Below are 27,198 nucleotides of genomic sequence, written 5' to 3' on the forward strand. Positions count from 1 at the left end.
AAATCTTTATTATGCTATATTTAGCAGACAGGCTATTCATATCAGCAGCCTCATGAAAAGACTATCAGTGTACCCAATATCCAAGCATGTATTAAAACTTAGAAGAGCCCCCCCCCCCCCCCCCCCCGACATGTTTCGCTACAGATGTAGCGTCCTCAGGGGTTATCGGGGCTAATGACGGCGCACTGGAAAGTTTCTCTCTGTTATGGAAGTCTCCAATGACGTACCAGTGTACCTGTACTGGACCAATCAGCTCTAGACCAGGCAGGACCAACCCTCCTCCATTGAAATGGCAGATAAAGCCACCAATGAAATAATGAGGAGGTCAGCCACTTGGAAATAAGAGTGCGTGCATAGAAAATAAGCCCACGGCCTCATAACACTAATGTGAGGCCCTTTGTGGTCATTAATGTGAGACACATGGGGTTTCTTACTATTAGGCCTTATTATTAGGGGTTTCTTACTATTAGGCCTTAAACTGAAATTTTTACGTCCGAGCTGCCCCGTGCAGGTCCCGTTTTCATGGATCCCCATAGACTTGAGTCTATGGAGGGATCTGTGAAAACTGTAGAAAATAGGACATGTTATATTTTTCAACGAACCCTTTGTTTCTACATTCACCTGAATAAGGCCTTAATGTGAGACACATATAGCTAGTTACCAGTGAGGGTGCACGTACAGGCTGTGCCACAGTAATTTCCGTGCAGTTTTGCGGCAAGCACAAGTCAAGTACAGGAAAACGATGGCAAACCAAGTGCAATTACCGCAGCTCAGCCACATCATGTACAGGCACCTTACAACATCTTTACTGTTGATGTTCAGCTCGGACATTCACCTAATTGCGGACTCTGGTAAGTGAACATTTGGCCTTGTTTACACTGCTCCAAAAAAAACGATATGTCAAAAACGCTTGCGTTTTTGTAAAGCGCTTTTGACTTGCTTTCATTGTGCTTTTTTATGCATTTTGTAGACTCTGAACCCCCTATGAGCTGTTGCAGACATTGCTGCATTTTCCCAAAAAATTGTTGTTCTTTTTAAATACTGTTAATACTGGTTTAGCTTTATACAAATACGTCCTGATATGGTCGCATATTGACTTTATTATTATGTCTTTAAATATGCATATACATTGCTGATGTATAGCAGAACAACGAAAACACCAGCAGCGCTGTTTCCGTTGTACGACGGACACCATCAGCACCTGACAGAACCCATTGTCTTTAATGGGTTCCGTCTGGTTTCTTTGGTTTTTTTTTCGGACAGATCTTTGACGGAGACCCCTAGTGTCGCCCTGCAATGCAGATGTGAACAGGCCCTAACAGTTCTGACAGCTGAGCGTTTGATACAATGTTTCTAGTGTAGGCAACCCTCTGTATGTAAACAAGAATGCTTCTTTTTACTGACAGCAAACAAAGATTTGGAAAATGGTGAGAAATTGGAAAGCAAAGTATATTAGAAATTTGTATAACTTCTCATTATGCTATCAAAGCTTTTCTCACTGTACGTCAGATTGCGCAACCCCGTTAATAATAATCCTTCTATTCATGCAAGAAACACAAGTAGGTGTGCTGGAGTCTGACATGAATTTCTGGAGAATGATGCTATGCATGCAAATCCTGTGCCGCCCACATGCTACAGTACAAATAAATAGCCTGAGAAACACAATGACTGAGGAATCCAGGGAGTGCGGATCAGGGAGGATCAGGTAAGTTGCTGGGCGAGTCTGTTGTGAATTCTGCTTTCAGTCAACTAAGAAATCTGAGCTTTAATAAGGAATTCCATCCTGGCTCAAAATCGCAATCTACGGTTTGTACAAGATATTATTTGTTAAGGTTACCTGCAAATATGCTGGTCCCTCCCAGTCTGGGGGTAGCAAAGGGCTACTAAAAATCTATAGTAATAGCTCCATTCGGTCTCCTAACTTTTTACTGGGTGCTCTATAGTTTTGGAAACTGGCAGAAGTCACTCCGGAGATCTACTCACATCTTTATAACGAGTCACAAAACTGGCAAGTTTAACTAGATCCTACTTCTGTTTACATGGACCCAAAATCCATTGGCAAAGCTCCGAATGCAGATTTCTCCCAGCCACATCACTTTTTCTGCCTAAGCAAGGAGATTTGCGAGGAACAGAAAGGAAGGCGAGTAAGGGGGAGAGAGTGAGTGACAACTACTATGAGGACTACAGCCAAAACTACCTGCCTAATATTTTGTAGATCCCCCATATACAGTCAAAACAGTTGTGATCTGTCGAGGCATGGACTTCACAAGACCTCTGAAGGTGTCCTGTGGTATCTGGCACCAAGACGTTAGCAGCAGAACCTTTAAGTCCTGTAAATTGTGATGTGGGGCCTTGAGTGTTCGGACTTGTTTTTCTTCGGCACATCCCACAGATACTCGATCGGATTGAGATCTGAGGAATTTGGAGGCCAAGTCAACACCTTGAACTCTTTGTCATGTTCCTCAAACCATTCCTAAACACATTTTTTCTTTGTGGGGCAGGGTGCATTTTGCTTCTGAAAGATACCGTTGCCATCATGGGTTGTGCTCGGTCTGCAACAATGTTTAGAAAGGTGATATGCGTCAAAGTAACATCTACATGAATACCATGACCCAGGGTTTCTCAGCAGAACATTGCCCAGAGCATTAAACTGCCTCCGTCGGCTTGTGTTCTTCCCAAAGTGCATCCTGTGTGCCATCTCTTTGCCAAATAAGTCACGCACACGCACCCGGCAGTCATTCATTAGACCCAGGCCATCTTCCATTGCTTCATGGTCCAGCTCTGATGTGCCCATTGTAGGTGCTTTTGGCAGTAGACGGGGATCAGCGTCTAGACATCACAAATCAGCCCTTGTCACAGTCGCTCAGATCCTTTCACTTGCCCATTTTTTCCTGCTTCCAACACATCTACTTCAAGTCTGTTCACTTGCTGCCTAATATATCTCACCCCTTGACAGGCGCAATTGTCACCAGACGTTATTTATTTCACCTGTCAGTGGTTTTAATGTTATGGCTGATTGGTGTATCACCTGAGTATGCTTTTCGGCACATCTCAATTTTTTAAAATTGGGATCCTAAGATGAGGGGCGGTTTAAGGCTGCGGTTAGACACTGGTGGCCTGCAGTATATAGTAAACTGTTTCTACAATATGCTCCAACTCATGGAGACTATAGGTATTGTAGCCTTAAAGGGGTCTTCCTAGATATTGATTAGATATGAGCATAGGAGGATGTACAGGTATTCCAAGTAAAAATCTAAGGTCACAGGGGATTTGTGTAGAAAAGGTGAAGTAAAATCATACCAGTTGGGCTTAGTTTGTAGACTGGTATGACGCCCATACACCTTCAAGCTGTACAAATCATTTTAGTTATAGATTTCCTTTGTTATCATTGCTTTTGTAATTAACAGTAAAACTCTGTTCACACTTGTGTTACAGACCGCATTAAAGTTTAGGGGGTTTGTCAGGATTTGCTGTCATTTATATATAGAATTCTATGGGCCCATACTGTATCTCTGTGCGACTTATAATATTGGCACACAGGTTGTATGAGTATCCACATGAAACTATATATAATCAACATATGCCATATTATGGGGGGAACAGCTTTTAGGGCAGAATATGGTACAGCACGGAGGTACCATATGACGGCATGTGGAGTGTCTATTACAGATCCATAGACACTCCGCATTCCCCTGTATAGGATCCTTACATATGGGATCCCTCCTCCAACATGACACGTTGCTGACTCCCAGTATTTGATTACATGTATTTCTGATGTTATTTTTTTGTTGTTAGGCCCATGTCTCTTTTACTTTATTGGAGTTTCACGCGGATATTTCCAATTGTGCTGTATATTTTTACACTTGTTTGCTGCATGTGCCCTTGTATTTGACTTATTACCTGTTGTGTCTTGGGTCTATATAGCAGATTTGGTCTGGGAAGGTATAAGTTACTGGGGTTTATACCCCCATGTTACAAGGATTCTCCGATTGGGTGCCTTCTACATGTATTTAACCCCTATTTTGTTGCATATTGATTGAATAAAACATAGGGCTTTTATACCATTTACATTGTTTATATGCATATAATTCTTTTTTTACATACACCGCTTTTTTCTTTCTATCTATTGGCTTCAGGTGTGAGGCATTTGTTGCATAATTTATTATATTGCAGTGCCAGCCACTTCTTGCAGATAGACAGGATCTGAACTTACTGTATGTTAATTCTGCACACAAAGACAAGAGAACCTCACGGCTTTCAACATTATATCAAATTTCCATTTTTATCTTTTTCAGATCAGGGTAAACCTAAACATCTCACCAATGAATAACAATTACTCCTTTCAATGTCTGTTTCCTGTAAAGCAACTTACTTATCCAACTCCTCCGTACATGACCATTCGGAGAGCTGGGATTGAAGATTTCCGGCTGCCTGTGAGGAGACGCAAATTGATGGATATGATCAAAAAATTTTATCCAAATGGTAAGAAATTTTATGATAACTGGACACTTTGGCGTCCTATGAAATGAGTGTATGTCAATCAAAGGGTAGCATTGGCGTAACTACCGCCGTAGCAGCAGTAGCGACTGCTACGGGGCCCGTGGCATGAGGGGGCCCGTGTCGCCCGCCGGCACGGGCCCCCACCATGTCCGGAGGCTCCGCTAGCAGCCACTATGGCTTATGCCTGCAGCGATACGGAGAACGGGGGACTGAAAGTCCCCTGAAGTTCTCCATCACAAACCTAGGACTTCCGGGGTCTGTGTCGGCAGCTCCGTAGAAATGAATGGAGCGCCGGTCGCGCTTGTGCGCATGCGTGACCAGCGCTCCTTTCATTTTTAGTGAGCTGCGCAGACGCCGGAAGTCAGAGGTTAGTCATGGAGAACAGCGGAGGACTTTCAGTCCCCCGTTCTCCCTATCGCTGCCAGCTATCACACATGTATCCCCTCTCCTGTGGAGAGGGGATACATGTATTTTGTCAGACACGCTGTAGGTTGCATTTTTTTGGGAGGGGGAACGCTGTATGGCGTTCCCTACAGGGGGGGGGGCTGTATGGCATTCCCTACAGGGGAGGGGCGCTGTATGGCGTTCCCTACAGGGGGGGGCTCTGTATGGCGTTCCCTACAGGGGGGGGGCGCTGTATGGCGTTCCCTACAGGGGGGGCGCTTTATGGCGCTCCCTACAGGGGGGGCGCTGTATGGCGTTCCCTACAGGGGGGCTCTGTATGGCATTCTCTACAGGGGCGCTGTATGGCGTTCCCTACAGGGGGGGGCGCTGTATGGCGTTCCCTACAGGGGGGTGCTGTATGGCGTTCCCTACATGGGGAGGCTCTGTATGGTGTTCTCTACAGGGGGGCTGTATGGCGTTACCTACAGGGGGGGCTGTATGCCATACAGCCCCCCTGTAGGGAACGCCATACAGCTCCCCCTGTAGGGAACGCCATACAACCCCCCCCCTGTAGGGAACGCCATACAGACCCCCCTGTAGATAACGCCATACAGTCCCCCCTGTAGATAACGCCATACTGCCCCCTCTGTAGATAACGCCATACAGCCCCCTGTAGATAATGCCATACAGCCCCCTGTAGATAATGCCATACAGCCCCCCTGTAGAGAACGCCATACAGCCCCCTGTAGATAATGCCATACAGCCACCTCTGTAGATATCTACAAAGGGGGCTGTATGACGTTATCTACAGGGGGCTGTATGGCGTTATCTACAGGGGGGATGTATGGCGTTATCTACAGAGGGGACTGTATGGCGTTCTCTACAGGGGGGGTTGTATGGCGTTCTCTACATGGGGGGCTGTATGGCGTTATCTACAGGGGGGATGTATGGCGTTATCTACAGAGGGGACTGTATGGCGTTCTCTACAGGGGGGGTTGTATGGCGTTCTCTACAGGGGGGGCTGTATGGCGTTCTCTACAGGGGGGGCTGTATGGTGTTATCTACAGGGGGGGGTTGTATGGCGTTATCTACAGGGGGGTTGTATGGCGTTATCTACAGGGGGGGCTGTAAAAAAGGCACTATCGGGGGGGGGGGGGGGGGTTGTGTGACACCCAGGGGAGGGGGGGGGGCCCAGTCAAAAGTTTGCTATGGGGCCCAGTCTTTCCTAGTTACGCCCCTGAAGGGTAGATTTACCTTTAATGAACCAGCCCTTGTATATTAGAGAATAGCTTATCCAGTAGTTTAATCGGTTATCCCAAGATCAACATTTATCACCTATCTAAATCCCGGACCGTGTTTTTTTCTGCCGGACACTATGGACGGCAGAAAAAAACACCAGTTTTTTGCAGACTGTCTGTAAATCTACGGATGGTTGGCAACCATGCATAGGTCGTCTGCATGAGGCCTTAAAGTGTAACTAAACTTTTATAAAACTTTTGAAATGTTATAGTGACGTCAGAAATTCTGAACAGTGCTAAGACTCCACTGATTGCTAAAATGAATCGGCAGAAGCACGCAGTTGGGCGCTGTGCCACTTAGTTTCTGAATGGCTTTGCATGGCTCTCCTTGTAAAGCCGAGCAAACGATGTACGGGCCCAATAGAAAGTTTTTCTAAAGAAAGCCGAGCTTAGTCAATTATAAACGAATCGGCGCAGCACTAACATGAGCCTTACCATTGCTTTGTTTTAGCCATCGGTGGGGGTCTCATTGCTCAGACCCCCACTGATCAAAACTTCTGACATGTTACTATGAGATGTCAAAAGTTTTATGAAAGTATAGTTACACTTTACTATATCTTTAGAGTGATGGAGCTCCATTTTTCAGATACAGAGCTCCAAATCCGCAGCACAGCTATAGAAGTACAAATTAAAATACTGGCTGCCTGAAGTCATCTCTAGAATGTAGTTGAGAAGCTTACTGCATATAATTGAGTTGAAAGTATAAACAGTATGCACTAAGCTCCCCCTAGTGGCAGCTGCAGACAGCTAGAATTTTTATTTTCTTATAAGAGAAGAAGTTGGCATTACCAATAATTTCACCCATATTTTTTTATATATTTTTATCAGGGGTTCCACTATCAATTTGGTGGTGCTCAGCATATACAATAGTATTTATAATGTAAAAGCAGAGAAGGAAGTCACGGAACTCACCATAACGGTAAAACTTAAATTCTTTATTATGGCCTCTTAAAATTGGCCACTTCTTAGGAAGGATATAGCAGACAGCAACAAGTAAACATATGTTTCGCCCTAAATAGTGCTTCTTTTGACCTCTTCTGGCAGTTATGGAAGAGAGTGTAGCATGCGAGATATGCTGTTTCCGTAATTGCCTTTCACTTTTATGGGAATTACAAAAACTGCTTAGCTCAGCGAGCTACGCTGTTTTCCTTATTACATAGTTGGAAATTACATGGTCGGAAATTTCCTGATTACATGGTCGTAAATGGCCCAGGAGGTAGCGGCAACCGTAGAGGTACAACAGAGTTTAGGGTGCCCCGTTCTAGAGATAGGTGCGGGTTCCAGAGGTGAGACCAGCATCTATTTGACATTTATGGCATATCCTGTGGATATGCCATAAATGTCCCTGATGAGCAAACCCCTTTAAAACATTAATCCACACAGAATAATGAACTTTTAAAAACAACATGGTATTAAAGTTGCGATAGATCATTTCAGCTGAGGAATACTGCAATAACAAAAATGGAATTGCATAAAAGAGTTACAAACAAAACCAAAAATGTTATCATTTGATTCAGAAGCATGAATTTACAGCGGCTCATCCATTCAAGTGGTTGTGGCTGGTACTACATCTCTTCTCATTCACTCGTATCATTCCCAGTCACCCATATCACAAAATATTACATACATCCTTTTCAGTGAAAGGGTTGAGGAATGGGACAATACAGTATGTTTATTGTTTTAGAGTATATTGACAAAGAATTATATGAACGTGAAACGGCCATAGGACAATAGTTCTATCATCCTCTTGAAATAAGCAATCGGGACTATATGTGAGTGCTGTGGATCTTTTCTTCTATCACATGATTTGTATAAATTATTACTTTGTGTTATTTTCAGATATCTCATACATCGATGATAGCAGTTATACTGAGCGTTCATCACAAGTGTACAACACCTCCATTCGAGATCCCTCAAATAAATGTTTTTCCATAAATGGTGACACTGTGTGGGCACAGCGGCCGCAAAGTAGAAAGCTAGCGCTAAAAGGTGTGGACTGATATATTTTTTATGCCTGTGAGAAAAAATTTCTTGGTTACCATTACTATGTTCAGGCCTTATTATGTTTTTTTTCTATACAAAATAAGCAAAATTTGGCAAAATGGGTCATCCATACATGCGGCTGTGGCTGGTACTGCAGCTCTTCCCATTCCCATACCATCAAAAAGAGAGAAAATGAAGGATCCATTGGGCGCCACCAACTGTAGACAAAAGAGAGTGGTTGTTCTGACCTCTTAGTCAGGTACATACAGGTGTTAGCAGACTCACCCATCATTAGTATTCCATAAATGGAAGTGACCTGACAATATAAAAATGAAGATACAAATTTCCCAGAATAAAAACATCTATAAAATTAAAAAACTACAATGAGCCATCAAGTTTTTCTTAAAATATACCAATATCCAAAATATTTGCTTCGGAACCGCTCATATAATTCCCAGATATGGATTATCAAGACATTCAAAATACAGGGCAAATAAGGCTATGTTCACACAGAGTTTTTTGACAAGTTTTTTTACATGGAAACCGCGCCGCAAAACTTGTCAAAAACGGGCCGAAAATGCCTCCCATTGATTTCAATGGGAGGCGGAGGCGTCTTTTTCCCGCTAGCGGTAAAACCATCTCGTGGGAGAAAGAAGGGACATGCCCTATCTTCGGGCGTTTACGCTTCTGACCTCCCATTGACATCAATGGGAGGCAGAGAAAGTGTATTTCGGTGCGTTTTATGCCCACGCTGCGAAAAATGCTGCGAAAATTGGCGCGCAGGGAGAGGAAAATCTGCCTCAAACTTCCAAACAGAATTTTGAGGCAGAAATTCCGCCTGCAAAAAACTCTGTGTGGACATAGCCTAATTGTATCTGAAATTAGAGGGTTTCCCAGCCTAAGGCTGGATTCACATGAACGTGGCGCAAAAACCACTTGACAGCTCCGTGTGTCATCCGTGTATGATGCGCGGCTGCGTGATTTTCGCGCAGCCGCCATCATAGAGATGAGGCTAGTCGACGTCAGTCACTGTCCAGGGTGCTGAAAGAGTTAACTGATCGGCAGTAACTCTTTCAGTACCCTCGACAGTGAATTCCGATCACAATATCGAGCATCCTGTTAAAAAAAAAAAAAGACGTTCGTACTTACCGAGAACTTCCCTCCTGGCCGTTGCCTTGGTGACGCGTCCTTGGTGACACGCCTCTCTTGACATCTGGCCCCACCTCCCTGGATGACGCGGCAGTCCATGTGACCGCTGCAGCCTGGGCTTCGCCTGTGATTGGCTGGAGCTGTCACTTGGACTGAATTGTCATCCCGGGAGGTCAGACTGGAGGAAGAAGCCGGGAGTTATCGGTAAGTCAGAACTTCTTTTTTTTTTACACGTTCATGTATATTGTGATCGGAAGTCACTGTCCAGGGTGCTGAAACAGTTTAACTCTTTCAGCACCCTGGACAGTGACTATCTCCTGACGTCGCGTATCGGAAATTTTTTTGCCGGGTTCGGTCAAAACGAGTTCGGCCGAACCCGGTGAAGTTCGGTTCGGTTGTCCGAGTTCGCTCACCTCAAAGACACTCCGTTTGGATGTTTGTAACCAGAAAAGCACGTGGTGCTTTTCTGTTTACATTCTTCCTTTTGACAGCTCTTGCGCGAATCACGCAGTTCGCACGGAAGTGCTTCCGTGCGGCATGTGTGGTTTTCACGCACCCATTGACTTCAATGGGTGCGTGATGCGCGAAAAACCCCGAAATAACGGACATGTCGTGACTTTTTTTCAGCGGACTCACGCTGAGTAAAAATCACGCACATGTCCGCACGGCCCCATAGACTAATATAGGTCCGTGCAACGCGCGTGCAAATCACGCGCGTTGCACGGACGTTTTTCCCGTTCATCTGAATAAAGCCTAAAACCTATCACAGTAAAAACAATAGTGTTCAGTGGTGCTTTGAAGTGGTGTAGGCGAGCGCATGTGGACCAGGGAGAGACGGCAACACATCAGACGCATGCGAAGACCCGCTGAAAGTAAGTAGCCGCCCCAAAACACATACACACGGGCAGAGAACAGCTCAACAAAACACCAGCAAATAACCACAAAGAAATCACACGCCAAAAAGCTATATGTGAATCGTAACTCAAAATACGTTCATCTGTTGCTGAAATTCATATGTTGAAATGCATGTATTTTGTGTTACGTTTCCCTTACATTTTTTTGGGGTGTGATTTCTTTGTGGCTACTTTCCTGGTGTTTTGTTGTGCTGTGCCGGTGTGTATGTGTTTTGGGGCGGATGTTTACCTTCAGTGGGGCTTTGCGTGCGTCTTATGTGTTGCCGCCTCTGCCTGGTCCACATGTGCTCGAGTGTATGATTCCTAGACACTCCCTTGTCTACATTTGGTGGCTCCCATTGGATCCTGCATTTTTTTTTCTCTTTTTTGATGGTCTATTGCATTGGTCTCGAACTCGAGTTCTGCAGGTGGAGCAGCAGCCACGCTGAGCGGAGGGCCGGTATTACATCTACGCGTGCATCCCAGAGTTGTGCCTATTTGTTACACTTGTTTTTTATATTTCACTGTGGAGCACTTTCCGTTTTATTCAACATATTATATATGTACTTTTCATTGAAAGGGTTAAGGAGTGTTGAGCGCTGTGGATCTTTTCTTACATGCTTTGTAGAAATGATTGCTGTGTTATTTTCAGATATCTCATTCATCAATAATAGCAGATTTATTGAGCGTATATCACAGCTGGACAACACCTCCATTCGAGATCCCGCAAATAAATATTTTGTCATAAATGGGGACAATGTGTGGGCACAGCCGCTGCAAGGTGACAACGTACTGCTAAAAGGTATGGACCAATATATTTTTTAAGCCTTTACAATGACAAATATTTTTCTAGGTGACCATTTGCTATGTTCAGGCCTTATTATATGTATATATTTTTTTTTTATATAGAAGTTAAGCACAATTGGGAAAACGTTTAAAGCAATAACTATTGGGCCCAGCGGAGGAAAGTATGCTGAGGGCCCACCCTACATCTTCACAGAACCTGTGCATGTCCACTGTTAATTGCATCGTACATTGTAGACACAGGACATCAATAAGATCTAATGGGGTATTTGTAAATCAACCTATAGGAAATAGACCCGAACGGCAAATGATTGGCTCAAAATGGAGTTGCCTTCTCCTGGACTTTTGGGGCCCATTATTGTGTCAGAGGCTGAGCCCATCGGGGGATCCTCTGGTACTCTTGTGGGCCCGTCTAACCAAGATTCAATATAAAATAGTGGTCAGTTGGATATGCAGAAAAGCATCCTATAAGGAAGGGAGTGGATTATACCTTTATTGTCTCCTTTATGTTCTATATACCACAAGTGGCATATTCTAGGCTTCTATGGGTCCACCCTCATACTACGTGTAATGTATAGGAAGTTATTTGTGTATAATACTATTATTATGATTAGTATTATATTCAGACAGTTTACACTATGCAACTTTTTCTATATTTAATTCCATAGCAAAATTCAAGATCACTGTACACAGCAGATTGAACATAATAAGGCCTCCAATTACTCTACAAGTAAAAGACCAGGACCTGTATCTCTCATATCAACCCAATGCAGACAAACAGTTAAAAGTGTTGGTAAGTTTTTATATTTGAGTTGCACTATATTCATACCTCCCAACTTCTGAATACGGAAAAGAGGGTCATTTTAAGCCACGCCCCCATACCACGCCCAATATCCAGCAAATAACGCGCGCACATTCTCACTGCGGATCTCTGGACTGTCTGGATATCACAGATATTATGGATCCGGTTATATCGTCACTGCGGATCTCTAGACTGTCTGGATATCACAGATATTATGGATCCGGTTATATCGTCTTTGTGTTACTTTCCTATCTTGGGTATAACATTTGCTCATCACGGCGACAGCTGCTGCAGGACAAACCAAAAGGCTGAGAACAATGAAAGTCAAGAGGGAGACCATGTGGTGGATGACTTTTCAATTGACAGGTAGCAGAGTTACATGATGGGGATTTTTTTTTTCCAGTTGTGTAACTCTGCTACTGGTCATCGGAAAAATCATCCACCAAAGCCCCCCTGTAGATCTCTCCACACACAGCCCCCCTGTACATAGCTACACACACACACAGCCCCCCTGTAGATTGCTCCACACACAGCCCCCTGCACATAGCGCCAGATACAGCCCCCCCTGTAGATAGCTCCACACACAGCCCCCCTGTAGATAGCTCCACACACAGCCCCTCTGTACATAGCTCCACACACAGCCCCCCTGTACATAGCTCCACACACATCCCCCCTGTAGATAGCTCCAGATACAGCCCCCCTGTACATAGCTCCAGATACAGACCCCCTGTAGATAGCTCCAGATACAGCCCCCCTGTACATAGCAACAGATACAGCCCCCCTGTAGATATCTCCAGATACAGCCCCCCCTGTAGGTAGCTCCAGACACAGCCCCCCTGTAGATAGCACCAGAAACAGCCCCCTGTAGATAGCTACACACACAGCCCCCCCTGTAGATAGCTCCAGACACAGCCCCCTGCAGATAGCTCCAGACACAGCCCCCCTGTAGATAGCTCCAGACACAGCCCCTCTGTAGATAGCTCCAGACACAGCCCTCCTGTAGGTAGCGCAACACACAGCCCCTTAGGCCTTATTCACATGACAGGGTCCGAGTGTCGGCCAATAAAAACGGCCGTTTTGCATCTGTTCCGATTCTGTTCCGGGCCGTGTTGCCGTTTTTAACGGCCGATTTTGACCCGTTTTGCATCCCTGTCCGTATTAAAATCAGATGAATTTCATTTAAATTTGTTGCCACACACTTCCCTCTGTAGATAATGCCACCCAGCCCCCTGTAGGTAATGCCACCAAGCCCCCTGCAGGTAATGCCACCCAGCCCCCTGCAGGTAATGCCACCCAGCCCCCTGTATGTAATGCCACCCAGCCCCCTGTATGTAATGCCACCCAGCCCTCTGCAGGTAATGCCACCCAGCCCCCTGTATGTAATGCCACCAAGTCCTCTGTAGGTAATGCCACCCAGCCCCCTGCAGGTAATGCCACCCAGCCCCCTGTATGTAATGCCACCCAGCCCCCTGTATGTAATGCCACCCAGCCCCCTGTATGTAATGCCACCCAGCCCCCTGCATGTAATGCCACCCAGCCGCCTGTAGGTAATGCCACCCAGCTCCCTGTATGTAATGCCACCAAGTCCCCTGTAGGTAATGCCACCCAGGCCCCCGGCAGGTAATGCCACCCAGCCCCCTGTATGTAATGCCACCCAGCCCCCTGCATGTAATGCCACCCAGCCCCCTGTATGTAATGCCACCCAGCCCCCTGCATGTAATGCCACCCAGCCCCCTGTATGTAATGCCACCCAGCCCCCTGTATGTAATGCCACCCAGCCCCCTGTATGTAATGCCACCCAGCCCCCTGTAGGTTGCACCCATCCCCCCCCCCTTCCAGGAGAAGTCACTAACTTCAATGTCCATATATGGACAGTGTAGTCACTGACTTCTCCTGGAGAGGAATTCCTGGCCACAGGGTCGGGGATTCCGCTTTAGAAGTGAGTGACGTCACTGTATCCATATATGGACAGTGTGTAGTCACTCACTTCTCCTGTAGCGGAATCCCCAGCCATAGGGTCGGGGATTCAGCTTCAGAAGTGAGTGATGTCGTTGTGTCCATATATGGACAGTGTAGTCACTCACTTCTCCTGTAGCGGAATCCCCAATCCCCGGCCGGGGATTGGGCATTCCGACTCCTTCAGGGAGCAAAAAAAGACCCTCCTCCACCTCCTCAAATGCACTCTGCTTTCACTCACCGTCAGAAGAAGGCAGGAGTCTTGCAGCGGCGTTCTCACTGTTGTCGATGCCAGCCCGGGAGTGGACCAGTCCAGTCACCTGACCGGTGAGGTCAGATGACAGGTCAGGTGACAGGTCAGGTGACTGGACTGGTCCACTCCCGGGCCGGCATCGATCCCAGAGAGAACATCGCCGCAAGACTCCTGCCTTCTTCTGATTGTTGCTGCAGTCAGCAGCGATCAGCTGTTTTGATGCAGCGCCCAGCGGGACATTTTGAAGACCGGGCGGGACGGCGGGACAGCGGTGAGAAACCGGGACTGTCCCGCCGGAATCGGGACGGTTGGGAGGTATGCTATATTTTATACAGTATATAAATAGTCTGTGGTCTTGGTTCTCAGAATGTGAAATGAATGGGATTCATGGAAAGTGCTGTCACTACGACAGTAAATTCCGTAACTCCAATTCAAGACACATACAACTGCTGTATACACAAAACTGTAAAGCCCCGTTTGCACTGAGTTTTTTTATGCTGATTTTAAAGCAGTAACCGCATCGGAATCAGCACCAGAAATCGAGTGAAACCGCATGTTATTGATTTAAATGGGAGACGGAGGCGTTTTTTTTCCACGGTGGCTTTTAGCCACTCTCGGGGGAAAAAAAGCGGCATGCTCTTTCTTGTCGCGGTTCCGCCTCTGACCTCCCACTGAAATCAATGGGAGGCAGAGAAAGCGTTTTGTGCGGCTTGTTTACCCGCAGCGCTCAATGGCCGTGGGTGAAAAACACAGTAAAAAATGCTGCGATTACCACGTCAAGAAAGTGCAGGCAGGTCAAAATCTGGCACAGATTTTTTTCTACCTGCAAATTCCTCCGTGTGAACAGGGCCTAATACATTTGCAATCTGGAGTATTTGCAAAGTTGTTTAATTTTTTTAAATTTTTTTTTAGATTCATAGGAGCAGTAAAAAAAATGGTTGAAAAAATTTATATAATTGATCAAGGGCAGAAGTCAGGGTATGTTCACACGGCCTATTTTCAAAAGTAATTTGGGCGTTTTACGCCTCGAATTACGCCTGAAAAAACGCCCCTAATACGCCTACAAACATCTGCCCATTGCTTGCAATGGGTTTTACGATGTTCTGTTCCCACGAGCCTTAGGGGGGATTCACACGAGCGTGTATTCGGTCCGTGCGGGCCGCGTGGTTTTCACGCACCACGCACAGACCAATACAAGTCTATGGGGCAGTACAGACAGTCCGTGCTTTTTGCGCAGCATTTGTCAGCTGCGCAAAAAGCGCGACAGGTTCAATATCTCCGCGTATTTCGCGCATCACGCACCCATTGAAGTCAATGGGTGCGTGAAAACCACGCATGTCGCACGGAAGCACTTCCGTGCGAACCGACTGAAACAGCGCACCAGCTGTCAAAAGGATGAATGTAACCAGAAAAGCACTACGTGCTTTTCTGTTTCCAAACATCCAAATGAAGTGTCTTTGAGATGAGCGAACCCGGACAATCGAACCGAACTTCACCGGGTTCGGCCGAACTCGTTTTGGCCGAACCCGGCAAAAAAATTTCCGGTACGCGACGTCCGGAGATAGTCACTGTCCAGGGTGCTGAAAGAGTTAAACTGTTTCAGCACCATGGACAGTGACTACCGATCCCAATAAACATGAACCTGTAAAAAAAAACGAAGTTCTGACTTACCGATAACTCCCGGCTTCTTCCTCCAGTCTGACCTCCCGGGATGACAATTCAGTCCAAGTGACAGCTCCAGCCAATCACAGGCCAAGCACAGGCTGCAGCGGTCACATGGACTGCCGCGTCATCCAGGGAGGTGGGGCCCGATGTCAAGAGAGGCGCGTCACCAAGGACGCGTCACCAAGGCAACGGCCGGGAGGTTCTCGGTAAGTACGAACTTTTTCTTTTTTTTAACAGGTTGCTGTATATTGTGTTCGCCATTCACTGTCGAGGGTGCTGAAAGAGTTACTGCCGATCAGTTAGCTCTTTCAGCACCTTGGACAGTGACGGGCGTCGACTAGCCTCATCTCTATGATGGCGGCTGCGCGAAAATCACGCAGCCGCGCATCATACACGGATGACACACGCAGCTGTCAAATGTTTTTTGCGCGCGCAAAACGCTGCGTTGTTTGCGCGCGCAAAAACGCAACGTCCGTCTGTATCTGCCCTTAATGTTACGCATCGCTGTCAAAATACGGTGTGTAAAATGACGGCTCGTCAAAAGAAGTGCAGGACACTTCTTGGGACGTTTTTGGAGGCGTTTTTTATTGAGTCCATTGAAAAACAGCTCCAAAAACGGCCGTAAAAAACGCAGTGAAAAACGCTAGTTGTTAAAAAAAACTTCTGCAAATCAGGAGCTGTTTTCGCCTGAAAATAGCTCCCTATTTTCAGATGTTTTTGCTCACTGCGTGTGAACATACCCTCAATGTGCCCTGTTTGTTCAGGAGATTGATGGATTTTATAACTGAAATCAATCTTTCATGAGCTCAGAGGAAAAGTATGAGCAAAATATTGTATTGGAAAGAAGCAACAGAAAAATTGGGGGTCTGGCCTTTCAGGGGGACTCTCAAATAAATATTAGATCATACATCTTACTCCATGCTAATTCTAAGTCTTCTTGGCATTTACAGACTTTATGGTCAATGAATTGGTTGTTTCTCTAAGGCTAGAAATATTACAGGTGGGGTGGAGATGACACTGGACATGAGTATTTTTGCACCGCGATGTAGATTTTTTTTCATTCTTTGTGTTTTCGGATTTCAGTGTTATCTTCATTGAGCTAACAGCTTCTTGTTTCCATTCAGCCATTGGGACAGAGGAGTCTTGACTTCACAAAACCTGAGACCAGACCATTTTTTTTCTACCTTGTACCAGTCTCCAACAGAAAATATTCATTTGAGTCGGTGATGGAACGAGATGGGATTATTTGCACTTCTCCTGATAGCAAAAGTCGGGTAACTGTGGAGCCCGCATCTGACAAGACCCACAATGCCGTCTTTGCATTTGATGCAGCTTTTTATATAGGCATTGTGAGTGGGTCTGGATTATTAAGGCCTAATATAGAGATACTATTCGGTAAGTTATTAATGTCTGAATCTTGGTGTCCAATGACTCTGTTATTTGTAAACTAGATTTAACCCTTTCTTTCCTGGGAGTGTTTTGGGTCTTGTTACCCAGGGAAGTTTTATATAGATAGATAGATAGATAGATAGATAGATAGATAGATAGATAGATAGATAGATAGATAGATAGATAGATAGATAGATAGATAGATAGATAGATGATAGATAGATAGATAGATAGATAGATAGATAGATAGATAGATAGATAGATAGATAGAGAGATATATATATATATATATATATATATGTATATATATATATATATATATATATATATATATATATATATATATATATATATATATATATATATATATATAAAATATCCCCACATTGGGGAGAATGGGGTCCTTTACTCCTGCATCCTTAACCCCCATTAATTTTAATGGAGAGACCGTGGACATACGTGGCCACATTTCCATTCAATCTCCGCCTGGTGGCAGACTCACCTGGTAAAGACCACTCCATTCCGTCAGGTGAGGCAGTGGCTGCACCCAGACAGAGATTGGAGTGGTTACCTCCATTCAAGTCTATGGAAGTTAGGGAAACAGCGAGCGTAGCGGGGGTCAAGGAACCCCTATTCTTCCAACAGGTGAGGGTCCCAGTGGTAGGACCCTGATTCATCAGACACTAATGGCATTTATGTCTATCAATGGATTTTGGTAGTCCCCCAAAACGAAGATCTGCACCTGGCATGACTCTCTGTTTTAGATAATAGAGAATGGGATCTTGATTTTGAGACCCCAAATTTGTTGTCTTCTCTATGATGATGACCATCAGAGAAGAAGATTTGAATTTTTTTGCCTTGTCCTTTGTTAAACTATAAAAAAAAATTTTACGATTTCTTTTCTCTTTTCCTGGAAAAGCTGGCTGAAAAGCCGTGTCCATATAGGAATCTAGTATGCTGCAATAGCGGTGCACGTTACCTGCCATATGAGTTGTCACGATTGTCATTTCTTTCTGTTTTAGGAGATGATACCTTGCTTTACTATTTCAATGACAAGCTCTTCCAGGACAGATACGAAGCCATGTTAGATGGAGAGGATTATATTATGAATGTAACTTCCCTGGCGCTAGACCGTCTATACAAATGATGAAGACAAGACGATCACTATAAAAGCCTTTACACGGGACGGCAATTCATGGTCAGTTTTTAGATGGAGGAAAATTAGATTTTTATATTGGAATATAAATATGTGATAACAATATTTTAATAGTGGATTTATTTCATGGCTCACCTACCTGAATTTTTTGATATGTTGTTGTATAGCATGATACTAAAACGCACATACTTGCTTGTTTCCGTCTATGTCATAACGTAGGAGTTGTATGGAGTGGAAGCGTGCAGACTCAGCCACATGTATGCGCCAATACATGACAATACCACATTTTGGGTGATAATCCTGCCTGAATATTACTGACTACTTGCTACTACTTGACTACTTGTTACTTGACTACTTGTTTAACTGGTTAACGACGCTTAACATCTATGCTCATCATGAGCGGCTGGACTCTGCCGCATCATGACGAGCATACACATCAGGATAATCGCGCGGGCACACTTATCAGAAGCAGGGCAATGACTGTTATACAGTGTCACAGCTCCGCTCTAACGGCGGAGATGAGAGAAATCTATGATCAAAGTTGATTGCGGCATTCAAAGGGAAAATGAGAAGGGGGGGGGGCCACAGTGACGCGATCGTGGTACATATTGTATTTTTCTGACTATAAGACACACTTTTTAGCAAGAATAAATCTTGCCAAAAAGTTCCTGTGCCTTATAGTCGGTAGTCAAGGGGCCCAGCTCCGCCAGACCCCCATAACTGCTTCTTTAACCCCTTCCCGACCCATGACGTGCCAGCACGTCATGGAGCGGGAGTGGAGGGTGCAGGCTCACGCGAGGAGCCCGCTTGATAAACTGCATGAGTTAGCTGTATTTTACAGCTTGACAAACTGCTCTAATGGCCAGGAACAGCGATCACACTGTTCCTAGCTGTTTGGTTTTCCCATGAGGGACATTTATGACACATGCTACGCTGATTCCGTAACTGCCATTCACTACTACGGGAGTTACGGAAAGCGTAGCTCAGCGAGTTAAGCTGTTTCCGTAACTCCCGACCATGTAATCATTAGGTGGCCGGGACGGTGCGTGAGCACAAGAAGCTAGAATGGCATTTAGGGGGCTCCGTTCTAGCGATAGGTGCGGGTCCCAGAGGTGGGACCGCATCTATCTGAGATTTATGACATATCCTGTGGATATGTCATAAATTTCCCTCATGGGGAAAACCCCTTTAAATGCCGCAGTCAATAGCCTGCGGCAGGGCTTAGCAGATGCCTGTAAAAATGACAATATACTGTAAATGATTGCTGGTTCAAGTCCCCTAGGGGAACTAATAAATTGTATAAAAAAAAACGTAGATACAATTTCAGGAGTATAAACAAATATTAAAAGTTAAAAAAAAATAAAAAAATTCCCATTTTCCCCCAAGCACAATGTAAAAAAAAAAAAGTGGTATCACTGCGTCGGTGAAACTCCGAACTATTACCATATACCATTATTTAAATTGCACAGTGAAAAAAAAAATCAAAACACCAGAATCATTGTTTTTTGGTCACCATAGTGCTAAAAAAAGTTAAATAAAAAGTGATAAAAAAATCATATGGACCATGGTGCCAACAAAATCTACAGCTCGTCCCGCAAAAAATAAGCCCTCACACCGCTCAATTGATGACAAAGTAAAAAAGTTATGCCTCTCAGAATGTGGTGAACCGAACAATTTTTTTATTAACAAATAGTTTTTTCTTTGTAAAACTAGTAAAATATGAAATAATTTTTGCGTCTTATAGTCAGGTGCGTCTTATAGTCCAAAAAATACGGTATTTTATATGGACAGACAGCCCTAAGTCTACTGAAGGACCCCCAGGTTGGTTGTCTGACCAGATTTCCTGTTGCTAGGGCATAATTAGGTATGCCCGCAACTGCCTGTGTATTATCAGTACACACAGGGCCGCCATCAGGGCAGTACTAGTAGTACTCCCGTCAGGGGCCCGGCCACATGGATGAAGAAAAAGGGCCCTCCGGGCTGTCGTTGCCCCCCCTCGGACTGTCGGCCCCCCTCGCAACGCTCGCGGCCCCCCTCGCAACGCTTGCATCCCCCCCTAGCAATGCTCGCGGCCCCCCTATCAACGGTCGCGGCACCCCCACCCCTAGAAATGGTCACGCCCCCCCCCCCCTGCATACCTGTTGTAGCTTCACGAACTGGACGGGGAAGATGCAGCATGTAAGCAGAAGCTCCGTGTGGAGATCCCGCCCGCCAGCTCCTCTACACAGCCGACGGGACCTGCAGGCTGGTGAATGTTTCCCCCTCTGCATCCTGCTTCCCATTCCTCCTGACCCCATTTGTAGAATGTATAAAGTATGTTAAAAAAAAATGTTTTGTTTTTTTTTTCGTTTTCCTAGCGTTTTTTTGCCGCGATTTTCGCAATCGCAGCAAAAATGGCGCAGTTTTATTGTGGCAAAAATGCGTGATTTGTGCCGCGGTTATGAAAATTGCATTAAAAAAAGCATACAAACCATGAAAAAATAGTGCTGTTAGGCTATATTCTCACAGTGCGGTCAAATCACGTTTTTGCCGCGATTTTGCAAAAAGTGTGGCAAAAAAATGGGATTTGACCGTACTGTGTAACTAGACTAAGGCCTTATTCAGACAGCCGTGTTTAGTCCGTGATATACGAAGCGTGTATCGGCCGTATTTCCCAGCCCGAAAAACGGCCGAAAATAAGTCGTGTGAACATACCCTAATGTTGCAGAATTGTAACGTATTTCATCCTTTACAATGTAAAGGGTTAATTTGCTGTAAATCCCCAGCAAATTCTGTAACGCACACATTGAGGAATTTGGTGCACAAAATCCGCATCAAAGCCGCAGGTAATTCCGTATATAAAATCTGCACCTAAGGCTCGGTTCACACGACCTATTTTCAGGCGTAAACGAGGCGTATTATGCCTCGATTTACGCCTGAAAATAGGGCTACAATACGTCGGCAAACATCTGCCCATTCATTTGAATGGGTTTGCCGACATACTGTGCAGACGACCTGTAATTTACGCGTCGTCATTTGACAGCTGTCAAACGACGACGCGTAAATTGACTGCCTCGGCAAAGAAGTGCAGGGCACTTCTTTGCAACGTAATTTGAGCCGTTCTTCATTGAAGTCAAGATTTACGAGCGTCACAGACGCCTCCCATAATGCGAGGAGGAGCTTTTACGTCTGAAACGAGGCAGCTGTTTTCTCCTGAAAACAGTCTGTCTTTTCAGACGTAAAAGGCACTTCTCGTGTGCACATACCCTAAAGCCCATTGAAAGTAATGGGCAGATGTTTGCCAACGTATTGGAGCCGTTTTTTCAGACGTAATTTGAGGCGTAAAACGCCTCCATTACGTCTGAAAATAGGTCGTGTTAACCCAGCCTAATAGTGTGGGTTTTTTTATACGTTTTTAGGTGTGGTTTTTACGTTTTGATGCGGAAATAGGTGCAGGTTTTATGCTGCAGATTTTTTTTATTTTTTTTTAAACTAGTCAGAAACAATTCGCAAGTGGAAACGCAAGATAAAGTGACATGTAGCATATTTTCAAGGTAAATTTTTGTGCAGAAAATGCGACGTAGCTAAGATTTCTTGATCTCATTTACTTTGCTGGTCCTGTATTACACTGCGGATTTGCTGCACGAAAATACCTGTGACAAATTTGCATGTAATAAGTATCGTGTACATTTGGCCTAACAGAATTTTTTTTAACTCACACTAAGGCCCCGTTCACACATGTTGGATTTGATACGGATTCCGATGACATGCCGATGATTCTGCATCCCATGCATATGAGGTTTCCACAACCCAGTTCACATGCTGCGAAAAATTTTCCACGTGTATTTTTGTCCGCAAGATGAAAAGAAATCCACTACAGCAAAGTAGCATGCGGCTTATATTACATGGAAAAACCGAGGATGGGCATCTTTGAATGACAATGGGACTTAGGCCTTTTTCACACAGTATTTTGCAGGCAGAAAAATCTGCCTCGAAATTCCTTCAGGCTTCCTCTGCCTCCCATATCAATGGTTGGTCAGGGACGGAAATGCCTGAAGAAAGGGCACGTCGCTTCTTTTTCTCGCGAGCGTTTTTTTCCGCTCGCTGGAAAAAAACGCCTTTGCCTCCCGTTGAAATCAATAGGAGGCGATTTCGGCTGTTTTTGCCACAGTTTCCAACGCGGTCTCCGCTGCAAAAAATGTGGCAAAAAGCTCTGTGTGAACAGGGCTTTACTCTTGTGCGGATCTGCTACACGATTGTGGCATCTGCGTCAGAAATCAAAGGGAAAGCCTCAGATTTTTGCTGTGGAAAAACACATTGAACTTTAATGGCAACGTAAGAACGGAGCATTAGTTCTGCTTACATCCTCAGTAATATGTGGAGGACCACCTATCACACAATGCTGTGAGCAACAGATCACATTGGTGTACACCACCCATAAAGCTATATGTATGAGGAAGGGGAAAGAGGGAAAGAGTTATGTGATCTAATAATATTTAACTTTTATTGTTATGCATTAAAATAGACAATTACACTAAAAGTCCAACGGTGCAAACTGGTATGTGTGAGTGACCCCCAAACTCACATACCTTTGGCCATATAATGTATGGTAAATTGATGGATTGTTATGTTATCAGTTATGTTATGGTAGGAAGCACACAATTTCTCACAAGCGCTTCCCCCTTCACATCATGTTGTTGCCCTAAGTTTATTGTGTAGTCAGGAAATCTCCTAACGTACACTATAAACAACGTAGACGATAATTCACAGGGCTCCATTATGTCCTTTTAGCCTACGTCGGGCTGGTAGACGTCGGTATACCTTATTTTTGAAGGATGGAATAGCGTAGTAGACTCTGCTATTCCGGAGTCCCCAGACAGAGAATCACTAGTGCTCTACCCATGGACTGTCCCTGGGAAAGCTCCTGACGTCACTGTCCATATACGTAAAGTGACATCAGGGGATTCTCCAGGGCTGGAATCCCTGGCCAAAGTGTTGCTGATGCTCCGGCCGTGTACTCAGGCTTTGCAAAGCTTCGGACGTCACTTTACGTATATGGACATCAGGAACAGTGCCATAGTCCCTGGGCAGAGCGCTAGTAGAAGGCTCCAGCTCTGTTCATGGGCAGTGACTTCAGGAGTTTCCCCATGGCCATTCCCCGGGCGACGTATCCCACTATATGCCATACAGTCGGATACGGTCTGGCTAAATAGATCAAAATCCAGAGCATTAACCGGTCACTGCCTGCTCCATGGATTCCTTCACTGTAACTGACATCAGCATTAAAATCAGTTAATGCGTATAACGTACAAATGTGAGTGCAACACTTTCCGTTGCCCACCCCCGGTAATAGAGGATGGGGCCCAGAAAATCCTGATGGCTGCCCTGAGTACACAGGCTAATGTACTGGCATAGAGATATATGCCTGTACAATAAGCTTAAAAAATGTAAATCAACGTTAAAAATCCCCCTATAAAAAAGTAATGTTAAGTTAAAAAAACAGTAAAAAAAAAAATGCACACAAATGCTAATTATTTACAACAAATAAACTATTAATTAAAAGTCCCAAAGCATGAAATAATATACACATATTTGATATCATCACAACGGTAATAACCTGCACAACACATTTATAGCATCATTAAGGGCATGGCCACACGTGGCGGTTTTCTTCCGCAACTGTCCGCATCAATGCCGCACAGAATCTGCATTGCAGATTCTGTGGCGGATCTGCCCAAAATGTGCAGTAAATTGATGCGGACTGGCCGTTGCGTATTGAGGTAAAAGTACTTCCCTTCTCTCTATCAGTGCAGGATAGAGAGAAGGAACAGCACTTTCCCTAGTGAAAGTAAAATAATTTCATACTTACCGGCCGTTGTCTTGGTGATGCGTCCCTCTTTCGGCATCCAGCCCGACCTCCCTGGATGACGCGGCAGTCCATGTGACCGCTGCAGCCTGTGATTGGCTGCAGCCGTCACTTAGACTGAAACGTCATCCTGGGAAGCCGGACTGGAGAAAGAAGCAGGGAGTTCTCGGTAAGTATGAACTTCTTTTTTTTTTACAGGTTGATGTATATTGTGATCGGTAGTCACTGTCCAGGGTGCTGAAACAGTTACTGCTGATCGCTTAACTCTTTCAGCACCCTGGACAGTGACTATTTACTGACATCGCCTAGCAACGCTCCCATAATTACGGGTGCACACACGTAGTCACCCATAATTATGGGTGCACACACGTAGTCACCCGTAATTATGGGTGCACACACATAGTCACCCGTAATTACGGGAGCCCCATTGACTTCCTCAGTCTGGCTATAGACCTAGAAATACATAGGTCCAGCCAGAATGAAGAAATGTCATGTTAAAAAACCAATACGCATCCGCAGCACACATAACATGTACATGACAGCTGCGGACTTCATTGCGGAATTTAGAATCTCCATTGAAGTCAATGGAGAACTTCCGCAATGAGTCCGCAACCAGTCCGCCACACGTCCGCAACATCCATTGTATGCTGCGGACACCAAATTCCGCACCGCAGCCTATGCTCCGCAGCGGAACTTTCCGCCTCGTCTAAACGAAGCCTACTAAAAAGAAGTGGAAGGCAATGGAGAAACGGGTCCGCTGCGGATTAATGCTGCGGAGTGTCCGCAGCGGAATTCCAGACCAATTCCGCCACGTGGGGCTTTGCCCTTATAATGATCGATGTATGCTGTAAAAAAAAAAAAAAAAGGAATAATGTAATTGTACCAAAAAAATCTTGTACAGCTACGTCAAGCAAAAAAAAAAAAAAAAAACGGGATGCAAAGAAGAAAAAATTGAAAACTTGTTCTATCCTCAAGGCCAAAATTGCCTGTGTCCTTAAGGGGTTTAAAGAGAATCAATTACTAGCACAGACCCCATTAAAGTAGGGTATCTGCAAGAGCTATTAGGTGCCCCCAAATGTGCTGATCAAGGGGGATATCTATGCAATTTATCAGGAAATCTTACAGATACCCTCAATTAAAGGGGTCTGTCCGAGTGAAAGATATTCTTTCATTAATGCCCCTGAAATGTAATGTACTAATCTGATATTATCCAAAACGCATATAAACTCTAATAATGTCTTCACTTTTCTCTTGAAAACAGTGAATGTGGAGTCCAAACAATCCCAAGAATGGACACAAGTCTTCAGCCAGCAAATACATAAGAATAATTAATCTTCTTGGTCCCACATGGAACACGTGTCCATTTCTTTCACCAAAAACCAACCAAGATGCCAACGAATCGTGGCCACTACTACCCACCACTAAGGGTATGTTCACACGCCTTATTTTCAGCCATTTTTCGTGGCATAAACGCTGCGAAAAATGGCTAAAAATATGGAGGCTGAATGCCTCCAAAGATCTGACCATTGATTTCAATGGGTAAAACGGCATTTCGTTCCCACGGAGGCGTTTTTTTACGCGGCCATTTGTAAAAACGGCACGTAAACAAACGCCACGTAAAAAGAAGTGCATGTCACTTCTTGAGCCGTTTTTGGCACCGGTTTTTATTTTCTCAATAGAAAAACAGCTCCAAAAATGGCTGTAAAAAAACGCATAAAAGAATGCTTGATGCATAAAAAACGGCTGAAAAACAAAGACTGTTTTCCCTTGAAAACAGCTCCGTATTTTACAGTCGTTTTTTGTTAAGCGTGTGCACATACCCTAAGGGTATGTTCACACAAGGGCGTCCGTAACGGATGAAATTACGGGGATGTTTCAGCCTGAATACATCCCCGTAATTTCAGCCGTAACGGCATGTGCAGGCGCTTGAACGCCGCGTCCATTACGGACGTAATTGGCGCTGCTATTCATTGGAGTCAATGAATAACGGCTCCAATTACGGCCAAAGAAGTGACAGGTCACTTCTTTGATGCGGGCGTCTATTTACGCGCCGTCATTTGACAGCGGGGCGTAAATTACGCCTCGTGTGAACAGACAAACGTCTGCCCATTGCTTTCAATGGGCAGATGTTTGTCAGCGCTATTGAGGCGCTATTTTCGGACGTAATTCGGGGCAAAAACGCCCGAATTACGTCCGTAATTAGTGCGTGTGAACATACCCTAATACTCCTAAATGTACCATCAATAGTCCTCACAAAAATGGCCAATGAATCAGGACATTCAAGAAAATCAAAGCGTAAGGGTATTTACCGAGATTTGAGCAAATCTCATGTGTCTCAAGGCTATCACTAAAGCTGATATCACCACTGAACTACACATCCCAATATTCTTTGGGTTCCAACTTGGCCAAAACGAGGCGCATAAAAAAACAAAACTTTTTACAATATATAGTCATTAACTAAATGCTTTCAGTTTCCTGGTTTTCGCGATGGTGGTTCTGGGTGGGAACTGACCGATATTCTTGGGACTGACAGCAGAACGATGCTGGTATCCAGAATGCAGGTATGCTGTTATATGGTATAAGGTACAGTTAGGGGGCTCTCTGCTTTGCTGACAGGTCATTTACATGTTCTGTATTATATTTCATGACCATTATATAGATGTGTAATAACCGTTCTGGTATTTTGTAATGTATTTAATAAACTGCAGTTTTTGATATACTTTGGTTTATTTTGTTGTTTTTTTGCTATGTTGTATGTTATGTGGTCTTATAAACAGCTGAAAAAATAAAAATGATTATAATAACTGACAGTAATGCCTAATACATACGACCGTGTATGGACAGTAATGTCAGGAACAGAGCTGGAGTCCCAGGCAGAGCGCTAATAGCGCTCTGCCCGTGACTCCGACTTTGGGGTTGCCCCTGACATCACTGTGCATATATGGACTGTTACCATGGGTGCGTGGACCTACTGGGCCATGCCGCCATAGCGGGATGGCAGCTGGCCAACAGGATACCAAGTCAAAGTCTATAGTTCGAATAAGTGTACCTGTGGTAACTTCAGACAGTAGCGACGGTAGGCTCGGATAGGACCTTGGCAGCAGGCAGACACCAGGTGCGG

At 44.8% G+C, this 27,198-nt stretch overlaps 1 protein-coding gene across 1 annotated transcript; it reads left to right on the plus strand.

Moving 5' to 3' along the window:
* The first annotated feature begins 1,680 nt into the window (after nucleotides 1-1,680).
* Nucleotides 1,681-26,777, plus strand: LOC142748261 (uncharacterized). The gene is made up of 8 exons (XM_075855362.1): nucleotides 1,681-1,705; nucleotides 4,296-4,482; nucleotides 8,022-8,171; nucleotides 10,860-11,009; nucleotides 11,680-11,804; nucleotides 16,812-17,082; nucleotides 18,099-18,274; nucleotides 25,339-26,777. The coding sequence occupies exons 2-7, from the start codon at nucleotides 4,323-4,325 to the stop codon at nucleotides 18,221-18,223; spliced, it is 981 nt and encodes a 326-aa protein (XP_075711477.1). The 5' UTR covers nucleotides 1,681-1,705; nucleotides 4,296-4,322; the 3' UTR covers nucleotides 18,224-18,274; nucleotides 25,339-26,777.
* Nucleotides 26,778-27,198: the final 421 nt, after the last annotated feature.

Source organism: Rhinoderma darwinii, chromosome 3, assembly GCF_050947455.1.
Source record: "Rhinoderma darwinii isolate aRhiDar2 chromosome 3, aRhiDar2.hap1, whole genome shotgun sequence".
NCBI classification, from domain to species: domain Eukaryota; kingdom Metazoa; phylum Chordata; class Amphibia; order Anura; family Rhinodermatidae; genus Rhinoderma; species Rhinoderma darwinii.

What these genes read in the sequence shown, in the direction of transcription:
- LOC142748261 (XM_075855362.1), top strand. Translation starts at nt 4,323, where the DNA reads ATGAATAACAATTACTCCTTTCAATGTCTGTTTCCTGTAAAGCAACTT. An exon ending in CAAAAAATTTTATCCAAATG is followed by an intron (nt 4,483 to 8,021) that starts GTAAGAAATTTT and finishes TGTTATTTTCAG; the next exon opens with ATATCTCATACATCGATGAT. An exon ending in TAGAAAGCTAGCGCTAAAAG is followed by an intron (nt 8,172 to 10,859) that starts GTGTGGACTGAT and finishes TGTTATTTTCAG; the next exon opens with ATATCTCATTCATCAATAAT.